We start from the raw sequence: 12,103 nt of genomic DNA on the forward strand, positions 1-12,103 counted from the left end.
TGTCTAAAACAGTAGTCCAGTAAGTGCTGTATGGGCCTCTGCTCTGCAGCTGACTCTCCTCTCCCCTCCCCTCTGCAAGCTAACTCACCAGTGTGTCTATTCTAACTGGCAGATTCATGAGTCTGGCTGGTCCTTTCACTTCACAGGAAGTCCCATTTCATTTGGCTCACACGTGCAAACAAGTTCTAAGCTACCCTCCTCGATCATTGCTTGGGACTTGGGTTCAAATGCTATTTGATACCTTTTCGAATAAGTGTGGTGTTAACATTTAGCCTGCCTGGAGTTCCAGATGGGTTGATTTGCAGTTCTGCGACGATTGTATTGGCTCCATTGCACCAGGAAAGCTCAATTAAGTAGTATTTGGCCTGTCCGAAAAAGAGCTCTCCCATGCATTTTGTCTTTCCACGAGTGGTGTATGCGGCATGCATGGTCAAGGGCATAATTACGACGACTGAGCCCCATCCGATATATACAAGCTCCCCGTCCCTGTTACAGTCACGCATTTCATAACTCAAAATAAGAAACTCAAATGGCACCAGAAGAGATAACCACCATTTATTACAGTAGTGTAGTATTAGAAGATGCCAGTGGTAGGCAACAGAGGATAAGTGTCGTTTTTTTCTCAGTACGTACCATTAAAATGTCCGCCGTGATGGCCCAGTTCAGAAAGAGCAGCGTTTCCCCTATGAAGATACAGACCTGAAAAAGAGAGAGAGAAAGAAAGAAAGAAAGAGGGATATTAAATACCAACCATTAGGACTGTCTGATCTGAGTTTCACACTGCACGGACTAGGCCACAGCCAACGAGAGTGGAAAAAAGCGAAAGTCGAAAGGTGTCTCTTCTCTTGCAGATATCGGAAAAACACAGGGAATTAAAATGCTCCAGTTGCTGTGGTCTGTCTGAAAACATGCTATTACGCTCTGCTCACATTATACAGGAATGGACTGCTTCATTCTCTGCCATTGAACTGGGGTTAAGTATAAAATTGCACCCTATTCACTATATTGGGAATAGTGTGCCATTTGGGATGCGAGCCTAGGTGTTTGACCTCTGAGCAGGGAACCAGTGCAGAATGGTATGGAGAAAGTGGTTGCATCACGAATGGCACCCTATTCACTTTATAGTGCACTACTTTTGGCCAGAGCCTTACGGGCCCTGGTCAAAAGTAGTGCCGTATTTAGGGAGTACACTCTTACAAAAAAGGGTTCCAAAAGGGTTCCCCGCCTGTGCCCATAGGAGAACCCTTTTTGGTTCCATGTAGAACCCTCTGTGGAAAGGGTTCTACATGGAACCGAAAAGGGCTCTATCTGGAACCAAAAGGGGTTCAACCGGGAACCAAAAAGGGTTCTGCAAAGGGTTCTCCTATGGGGACAGCCGAAGAACCGTTTAGGTTCTAGATAATACTTATTTTTTTCTAGGAATGTAGGAATCTACTTGGGACACAGCCAGTCTCTGTAAATGTCTGTCAGCGAGGCTAGTGTATATTCCTCAAGTGGACAAAATGTTCTCACTCTTCTGGTCTCACAACAACAGATCAACTCAACAAGGGCTCTCACAAATTAACAACCATCGAGTCCATATCCCTGGCTCTCACTTTGTAACGATAACTTAAAATACAGATATTGAATAACATAGAGGGACTTGACATTCAGGAGAATGAGTACATAGTCTCCTGACGTCTGTAATCAAAGCAAGCCCTGAGCAGCTGGCAAGGCTGTGTGGCGACACAAACGCTTTCTAGTAATGGATCCAGAGAGATTTGGTTGCGATAGAATCCAATGTATCGCGGTGGGCAATGGAGGACTGGAGGATCTATGTCCAACTGACACACACACACACACACACACACACACACACACACACACACACACACACACACACACACACACACACACACACACACACACACACACACACACGCACACACACACACACACACACACACACACACACACACGGGTTTAGATTGACACTCTGGGTCTGGAAGTAGTGCAGACTGTTAAACTGCCATTCAGACACCGTGACTGACACACAGCCTCCTGGGAAACAGAAACAGAACCTCAAACGAACTCTCCTCAGATCGGCCGGCCAGCCTGCCTGTGAGGCAACAGTTGTCTGGATCTAGACTCCAAATCACACCCCAAACAGACAGAGAGACAGACATGGCTGCTGTGTCCTGCCTCACACCACTGGGGTGTCACTATCTTCAACACCACATCTGTCAGTGCTTAGCAATGTAACTTGAGTTGTCACAGTAACAGCCAGCATTAAACAAGAGGATATTTAATATGTACAGTTGTCTGGATATATCAGCCATGAATACTGCCCTGAACTCCAAGCCTGTATCATACCTCTCTACTGCTGTTTGTCTGGCTGCCCTGCTGCCAAGGTGTCCTCATATCTCCCTGAAATATGCTACCTCTCTATGGAGGCCTGACACATAAAAATGTAGGGCAGACCTGCTCCTGACCTGTAAAAGTGAACTCCTGTTGGGATTGTTGACTTCATATGAACCCACACAGGGCCCAGTAAATGGGCAGGAGGCACCTAGCCAGGCAAAGAGGCACACTGGTCTGTAAATAATGAATAGTCTAGGTTACTCTGGGATGGCTGTCCTCAGAAAGAAGCCATCTCTTAGCCTAGGCCCAGATCAGTTTGCGCTGTCTTGCCAACTCATATGCGTAACACTGGCCATAGGGGTCGGCAAGACAGTACACAAAGATCTGGGACCAGGCTAGCCATCTTTGTCAAGGCCAGGGGTTTATACTGTGTCTCTCAGGTCAAAAGGAAACGGACCCACAGGCCAGGGGCCCGCGGTGGGAATGCACAGGGTGTTTGCGTGTTTAATTGCCATGTAAAGCAGGAAAGAGTGCAGCTTTTAACAATCGCCGCTCCGGACAGGAACAATGCACTGTGGCATTTTTTGTGTGTGTGACTCACGGAGAACACATTTTTCGCTCTTATCGGAGACAAAAGAGTAGGAACTGACTTTCAACAACCTGAGCAATAATAATGACGGAGATGGAAAATATCCCTATTCCCATAAACAGGTTGGTTTGCACAGTCTTCCAGACAGAGAATGTGACCCTGTGTGCTACTGGAATGTCTGGCCCTGTATTCACAAAGAGTCTCGGAGTAGGAGTGCTGATCTGGGCTCATAGGGGTATACTACAAAGCAGGTTCAATCAGTTAGCCAGCTAACTTTGATCGACAACCAGCACTATTGATTTTCCCGGTTTATTAAGAAAGCTAAACTTAGAAGATGTGTTTTTGGTTGTTCAAACAATTAGACCATGCCCATTTCAAGCTTACCTTTCAACAATATAAGACGTTTCTTTTCTAGAATATTTTGGCAAGTTAGCTGGTCGATCCTGCTTTGTAGTATAACCCTCAGGTCTCCTCTGTCCATATAACCGTATTCATGATCATCGGAAAAGGTGGAACTGATCAAGTCGAATGTATTAAGTAAGGTATTTTTACATCAGTAGATGTCACAAAGTGCTTATACAGAAAACCAGCCTAAAACCCCAAACAGTAAGTGTAGAAGCACAGTGGCTAGAAAAAACTCTGTAGATCAGAACTCCTACTCTGAAACGCTTTATGAATACAGGCCCAGGCAGTAATGGTATGATGCATATTTGAAGCGATGACAGTAATGGTATGATACATATTTGAAGCGATGACAGTAATGGTATGATACATGTTTGAAGCGAAGACAGTAATGGCGTGATACATGTTTGTGAGTAAAGACAGATTTGTAACTAGACCACTCACATAAGCTCCTATGATGCTCTTCTTGGCCACAACGAAGATGAGGCAGACAAAGATGGCTGAGCCCAGCATGCTGACGGCACACACCAGGGGGTCCGCCCGCTCCGTCTTCTGACGACACAGGCGGGTGGTGGCCGCCCCGATCACCACCCCCAACAGCCCCGTAACACACGTGATCGCACCAAAGATCAGACTGCACAGAGACCAGGGAGAGAGGTGAGAGAGAAGAATACATTTCAGATCACTGTAACAAATTGTTATTGGACAGCAAGAGGTTATAAATGAATCAGGTCAGGTGAATAAAACGGAGAACTCAAGAGTAAACTCTGACCTGTCCTTGCTGCTGCAGATGTCTTTAGTGCAGGCCTCTGCTGTCTTCTGTACCACCTGAGCCCTGAACAGGTAGAGAGGGATCCACATGCCAAATGCCCCCGTGGCAAACGACACGGCAGCAGACGCCAGGGAGGAGAAGACATAGCTACGGCTAGAAGGGAGGAACACACACAACACCCTTTAGATAGTTATTTATTTACCTGCAGTATGCAATCTCAGATGCTGAAGGACAAAAGGAAAGCCTAAACAAATATTTTTTAAATCTGATCTAGCAGTATTTCTCTCACTCACACACACACACACACACACACACACACACACACACACACACACACACACACACACACACACACACACACACACACACACACACACACACACACACACACACACACACACACAGATAGATAGATAGATAGATAAGTAAAGGTACAGCAGATGAATGGAGGTTAACTGAGGTTTTACTTCTTGGCCAGGGCCTTCATGTCACAGAGCCAGGAGGTGCGATGTTTGATGCGCCCTCCTAGCTGGTCAGCATGGCCTCTCTTTGGCTCAGGCACGAAGAACAGGATCAGGGTCCCTGCTGTCATCCCCAGCACTGGAGATACCTATAGACACAACACAGTGGCTTATGAGGACAGGCATCCCATACTGAAACCTACAGACACACAACACAGTGGCTTATGAGGACAGGCATCCCATACTGAAACCTACAGACACACAACACAGTGGCTTATGAGGAAGTTACTGTGCCTGTAAGAATACCAGACGCATATAAAAGGCACAGATACAGGATAGCTCTGTAAGGAAATGTGGGAGGGATGTCTGGTACCTACTTTGCAATGTCAAAATAACAAGCGCTTTTATAAGTGCATGTTGAGTGACTGCAGAGCGGTCCTATTGTGTCTTGCGATATGCTTGGTGTCCTGTACAAGCCCTCTAGGTCTGATAGTGTTCTGTGTGTGTTTAGGGGAGGGAGTCTTTTTCCACTCTGAGAGCTCAGTTCTTTGTGTGATATGTGCCGTTGCAGCTACTAGTCTCTCTGGCAAGCCTCTATTTTCTCCATCATCTTTTATAAGACTCACTGCAGTGAGCAAACGCACACAGACAGAGAGAGAGAGAGAGAGAGAGAGAGAGAGAGAGAGAGAGAGAGAGAGAGAGTGTGTGTTTGTGGGAGTTGTTTGTCATTAGGCTGGGTTGCCCACATGAAAGAGGTGATAATACACGCAGTATTCATGGAAGAAAAACCAATTCTGTCTGCCAGATTAAATCCACCGCAATATTTTTTTTACGGCTTGTTGTAGAGGCACATCTGTATTCGGAACCAGCCGGCCGATGCAGTATGTGTGTGTGTGTGTTTGTGCGCCTGCCTGTGTGCATGCCCGAGCACGAGTGCATGAGCATGTTTTCGTAGGATTTTTTCATGTTCTCCAAATATATAACATCTGCAGCAGCCTTACCGCATAATTCAGTATAGAGGACTGTATCACTGCCTACTGAGGTGTTAGCAGTAATAAATACGGTTTCCTCTGCTCTGTCACATGAGAGTGTTCCATCTAATGCTATGATACATCCTCAGTGCCACAGCCAGTCCTGTAGCGCCTCAGCGGATAGCATGAAGCAGTAAAGTACAACACAGACAGACAGAATCTCAAATAACAGGTTGTTTTTCACGTGCACGTGCACATTCTTGTCTTGTTATCATATGATAATTGATTGAGATGAAAGCGGGGCCTTGTAAGTCACTATGGCCTCCGACCCTGACGCTATGCCAGTGGAATACCTCGCTGTAATCAAGAGGTCAAGGGTCAGGTTGCAGGTCCTAGTAGGTCTTTCCTGCCGAGTGTGGGAGGGTTAGCTGTCTAGCAACTATCTTCCTCCCTCCTTTCATCCATTTTTCCTGCCAAGAGTGTGAGGGTTGGGAGGGTTAGGCCCAGTGTATGAGGGTTAGCTGTCTCCGCCACTACTCCTAAATCCTCTCTATCCATCCATCTTGAGGGTTAGAGGGTAACTATTCAGAAACTCTCTCTCACTATAGTACTGTACATACCTTAACCACACACCCCTTTCCTGCCCAGTATGTGAAGGTACGTGGGTTAACTATTGAGCAACGCCGCTATCTATCTCTCCCTCCCTGCTAGTTCTCTACCTTCTCTATATCCCCCTCCCTCCCTCCCTCCCTCCACACCTCCAGGAAGGCGGCCAGTCCTGAGCAGCTCCGGGGAGTGGAAAACAAGCGGAAAGCGGTGCAAAGTGTTTTTTCCTCAAAGCAGGATATGGCTTCTGGTAAGAAAGGCTTTTCATGTGTTTGTTGTTTTTCTCTGTCCGAGCAATGGAGGACTGGAGGTGATTAATCTTTTTTTTCTCTCTCTCTCTCTCTCTCTCTCTCTCTCTCTCTCTCTCTCTCTCTCTCTCTCTCTCTCTCTCTCTCTCTCGTTTTATTGGAGGGTCAGCGTGACAACTTCGACTGGAACAATCCTCATGTCCCTCCATCCCCACGACACTTAGTTTTCCAGACATGTTCCTACTCCCTCAAAGCAACGGGACAAATGGATTTCCCGTTTACCCAAGGCAATAGAGCTGTCATGTCAAACAATATTTTATATGTTGGTGTTCTGGAAGGGATGGTTAATGCCCTCCTTAAATTTTTCCACGTAACATTCGGTCCTTGGTGATTGTTTTCAATGTCAGGCGACCTATAAATGTTAATGTGAGGAGGAGCTGTCACGTAAGGACTTTAACTGCTCAGACTCATGGCAGAGGCCTCCTCCAGGACTACTGGTATGGGCTGTTGTAGGATCTGTTAACTGTGCTATCTGACTGTTAAAATGTTATGGTAAGAGTCCTAAAGTGTTTCTATGCAATACAATTATGGGAATAGGAGTTCTAGGGCTCGAACGAACATAACACAATAGTAAACCTTAGCGCTGGCGGTAGTATTATAGGTTTGGGGGTGTGTCAGAAATATTGTAGCTATTTTCAGAAACAGAATTATGGGCGCAGTAGCTGGCGGTGGCACGAAAGGGCTGGGTGTTGATGAATAAACAAGTTGTGGGTGTGTCGAGGCCCCTCACTGGCCAATCAGAACGTGCTCCATGGCTAAATATGTGGTTGCTTCAAGTTGTGTATTCACAGTCTTTTATGTACTGCATTGTCATCAACTCCAATTCGAATGTTAGCCTATTATAGCATTTTTACATTGACATTTTAGTAATTTAGCAGATGCTCTTATCCATCGCGAGATACAGTTAGTGAATGAATCTTAAGACAGCTAGGTGAGACAACCACATACCGCAAGTAAGTCTATTCTCCCTCAATCAAGAAGTTATCGGCAAAGTCAGTGCTAGTAGGAAAAGTCAAGAAAGTAGATGGCCCTAGCTAGCAAAAGACAGTACTAGACAAACTTGTTTTATAGTTAACACTCCTGGAGAGAGCAGGGGTCCTCTAGCTACAGATTATAGTCTAGTTCGCTAAATAGCCTGCCCCATATTAGCTAAATATGATATGTTTTCAGTCCACATTGTTCTAATTGCATTGCTTCAATATGGAAATACATTGTTAAACATACAGTGCAGTGCATTCAGAAAGTATTCAGACCCCTTGACTTTTCCCACATTTTGTTACGTTACAGCCTTATTCTAAAATGGATTAAATTTATTTTTTCCCTCATCAATCTGCAAACAATACCCCATAATGACAAAGCGAAAACAGGTTTTAGAAATGTTTGCAAATGTATGAAATATAAAAAACATATGTGTTCATACCTTTTGCTATGAGACTCGAAATTGAGCTCAGGTGAATGCTGTTTCCATTGATCATCCTTGAGATGTTTCTACAACTTGATTGGAGTCCACCTGTGGTAAATTCAATTGATTGGACAACCAGGCACACACCTGTCTATATAAGGTCCATGTCAGTACATGTCAGAGCAAAAACCAAGACATGAGGTCAAAGGAATTGTCCGTAGAGCTCAGAGACAGGATTGTGTCGAGGCACAGATCTGGCGAAGGGTACTAAAAAATGAACACAGTGGCCTTTATCATTCTTAAATGGAAGAAGTTTGGAACCACCGAGACTCCTCCTAGAGCTAGCTGCCCGGGCAAACTGAGCAATCGGGGGAGAAGGGCCTTGGTCAGGGAGGTGACCAAGAACCCGATGGTCACTCTGACAGAGCTCCAGCGTTCCTCTGTGGAGATAGAAGAAACTTCCAGAAGGACAACCATCTCTGCATCACTCCACCAATCAGGTCTTTATGGTAGAGTGGCGGGACAGAAGCCACTCCTCAGTAAAAGGCACATGACAGCCCGCTTGGAGTTTGCCAAAAGGCACCTAAAGGACACTCAGACCATGAGAAACACGATTCACTGGTCTGATGAAACCAAGATTGAACTATCTGGCCTGAATGCCAAGTGTCACGTCTGGTGGAAACCTGGCACCATCCCTATGGTGAAGCATGGTGGTGGCAGCATCATGCTGTGGGGATGTTTTTCAGCGGCAGGGACTGGGAGACTAGTCAGGATCGAGGGAAAGATGAACGGAGCAAAGTACAGAGATGAATGATGAAAACCTGCTCCAGAGCTCTCGGTACCTCAGACTGGGGCGAAGGTTCACCTTCCAACAGGACAACGAACCTAAGGACACAGCCAAGACAACACAGAAGTGGCTTTGCGACAAGTCTCTGAATATCCTTGAGTGGCCCAGCCAGAGCCCGGACTTGAACCCGATAGAACATCTCTGGAGAGACCTGAAAATAGCTGTGCAGCAACGCTCCCCATCCAACCTGATAGACCTTGAGAGGATCTGTAGAGAAGAATGGGAGAAACTCCCCAAATGTGTGCCAAGTTTGTAGCGTCATACTCAAGAAGACTTGAGGCTGTAATCGCTGCCAAAGGTGCTTCAACAAAGTACTGTGTAAAGGGTCTAAATACTTATATAAATGTGATATTTCTGTTTTTTATTGAATAAATTTACAAACATTTCTAAAAACCCGTTTTTGCTTTGTCATATGGGGTATTGTGTGTAGATTGATGAGGAATAAAACTATTTTAAGCAATTTTAGAATAAGGCTGTAACGTAACAAAATGTGGAAAAAGTCAAGGGGTCTGAATACTTACTGAATGCACTGTAGGCTGTAGCATTCACACTGATATGCGGGCTAGGCCTACTGTAAATTGCAGTCTGGACATGGACACGCCAAACATAGCAAGATTAAATTCATTAGGCTATTGATGAGGCCTAAAAAGATGTAAGTGTATCATTTGAATTAAATTCTAGTAAAAACTAAACAACAACTTGTTTTAAATAGGATAAATATATGTCTAAATATAGTTACAGGCACTATAATTGCTCCCCGTGGGAATATAATACAGACAAGGCAACTTAGTATGTAAGGTTTTACGCACATCCAAACTGTTCACAGTAGCTGGGTAAAGATCCAGCAAAAAACGATCAATCTGTTTTTTTAAACAAAGAAGAACATTTCTAAATAGGATTGGGTCACAACCACGGTATCATAAATTGCATTTCTCGTTTCATGAGCATAAGGCACTGTGTGCATACGTAGGCCTAAGGGCTCTTCAGCATGAGGCATGGTTGTTTGTTCTATCCATTGAAGATAGTTTATTAGTACACACTAACCCTACAATAGGCCTAGCTATAACAAACATGTAGCCAATTTAGTTCTTTTTTTATTGGCTTCAACAACAATATTCATCTACACACATTGCATTCGCATTTCGAAAAATGAACTGCATGTTCGAGTCATTGCCAATTGGACATTGCACAAACGTTATAATAAGATTATCCTAATATCACCTTGATATGGCCTGTTAGTGCCTTTATCACGTGAAAGGTAAACAAACGAACAGGCAAATAGCTTAGGCTACAAGCAGATTCAGCACCAAGGACAGCAATGCGGAATTCCCGTGATTTGACAGTTCGGTCCAACAGATGAAAGTTGAAGATGCATTTTTTTTTTATGATAAAGGAAAAATAATAAGCAGGCTATTGTAATAACTTGATATTCCTAAACAGACTTCCTACAGGTCACTGACACCTTTCATTCAATGGCATCGCACATAGGCCTAATGAGTCCAAACTTTTCATAGACGCTGTGTGGCCAAAAATAACATCCAATATATATATATAAAAATGGGAATGTCTGTTGACTGCTTTGCTGCTCATGATATTTATATTATAGATTGTCCTGTGTTTTATATACTTTTCCACACTATAAGGTTAGAATAATAATGTGAAATTGTGAACGATGATAATACCCTTTTAGTGTAAGAGCTGTTTGAAAAGACCGCCTGAAATTTCTGCCTGTTTTGGTGGGAGGGAGTTTTGGCCTTCCATGTTGACATATCCATGCGGTAAATTACTTAATAGACCAATAAGAAAGAGAGTTCCAAACCTCTCTGCCAATAACAGCAATTTTTGCGTTTTCCCATTCTCACTCAGACCACGCCCAGACAGTCCTACTAAAATTCTTGCTTGAGAAATTGCTCTTTGCTAAGAAGCTATTTTTGTTTATTTTTTTTAATTATTATTATTATTATTATTTTTTTAATTTTATCCCATTTTCTCCCCAATTTTTCGTGGTATCCAATCGCTAGTAATTACTATCTTGTCTCATCGCTACAACTCCCGTACGGGCTCGGGAGAGACGAAGGTCGAAAGCCATGCGTCCTCCGAAGCACAACCCAACCAAGCCGCACTGCTTCTTAACACAGCGCGCCTCCAACCCGGAAGCCAGCCGCACCAATGTGTCGGAGGAAACACCGTGTACCTGGCCCCCTTGGTTAGCGCGCACTGCGCCCGGCCCGCCACAGGAGTCGCTGGAGCGCGATGAGACAAGGATATCCCTACCGGCCAAACCCTCCCTAACCCGGACAACGCTATGCCAATTGTGCGTCGCCCCACGGACCTCCCGGTCGCGGCCGGCTGCGACAGAGCCTGGGCGCGAACCCAGAGACTCTGGTGGCGCAGTTAACACTGCGATGCAGTGCCCTAGACCACTGCGCCACCCGGGAGGCCCCATTTTTGTTTATTTTTGACCATCACAATTGAAAACAATCACAGTAAGGTACTTAATTGTTACCCAGAAATGATTTGATATTGAGATAAAAAACGGCCACATTGAACTTTTAATAAAACATTGGTTGTAGGCTACTGATTAGGCTACTGCGCCTCAGCTGGCAAAACGTATACCATAACCAATTACGTTACCGCGAAAACCAGCATTTGGCGAGTCTTAAATATCACCAGTAGCACTGCTTGAAATTGGCACATTGGCACACGTTTTAAGGACACACCTCAAATATATCCACACCTCCCTCAGCACAAGCGAGCTGATATAAGACAGGAGAATAGCAGAGCGCTGGCTTTTACAAGTCGAAATTGCTAAGGGACATGCGTTTGACACTAGCACCGCCTTAACAGAGCCCCTAGTGTTTCAATGGTGGTGATGTAGCAATAAAGAAGCGCCATGACAAGAGATCTTCCCTGGTTAAATACATAATATGCACATGTATGCCAAGAGGAAAAATCATTTCCTCTTTATGACATGGCTCATTAAGGTACATCATTCCAGTTAAATCCAACAAATTCAGTCAGATGAATTAGCTCATGTTGCTAAAATGAGCTTTTGATTTAACAGTATACAGTTTGCTATTATTGGAGTTCCATAGGGTATTCGGTGGGCCAAATACCTGAAACAAGTGTCTCTTTGTGGCAGGCCAAACCTCCCCCAATGCACCTCCTCCCTACAAAGAACCCACTAAGAAAGAGACTGTGGCCAGGTTAGAGAGACCCTGTTATGTCATTAGAGTGGGATTTCATATGTCACTGGTAGGAAGGACCCCAGGGACCCAGAGGGTAATGGAACATTAACGTGTTTTCAGTCACTGAGATCAGGGTCAGGAGCTTCTATAAGCTTTGGGGTTTTGTCCCAAATGGCACCTTTTTCCCCATTAAGTGCACTACTTTTGACCAAAACCA

General features: G+C 44.7%; 1 protein-coding gene across 2 annotated transcripts in view; it reads right to left on the reverse strand.

Annotated features, from left to right (window-relative positions):
* The window catches only part of spns2 (spinster homolog 2 (Drosophila)), a 130,728-nt gene that overhangs the window by 27,654 nt on the left and 90,971 nt on the right, over positions 1-12,103 (reverse strand). For both annotated transcript variants that reach the window (XM_039005997.1, XM_039005998.1), the window contains exons 6-9: positions 4,571-4,713; positions 4,104-4,256; positions 3,776-3,965; positions 634-699 (exon numbers count right to left, since the gene is read on the reverse strand). In XM_039005997.1, coding sequence (XP_038861925.1) covers positions 634-699; positions 3,776-3,965; positions 4,104-4,256; positions 4,571-4,713 — 552 coding nt within the window. The remainder of the gene's footprint in view (positions 1-633; positions 700-3,775; positions 3,966-4,103; positions 4,257-4,570; positions 4,714-12,103) is intronic.

The sequence above is a fragment of the Salvelinus namaycush genome, chromosome 12 (assembly GCF_016432855.1).
Source record: "Salvelinus namaycush isolate Seneca chromosome 12, SaNama_1.0, whole genome shotgun sequence".
Classification (NCBI taxonomy): Eukaryota; Metazoa; Chordata; class Actinopteri; order Salmoniformes; family Salmonidae; genus Salvelinus; species Salvelinus namaycush.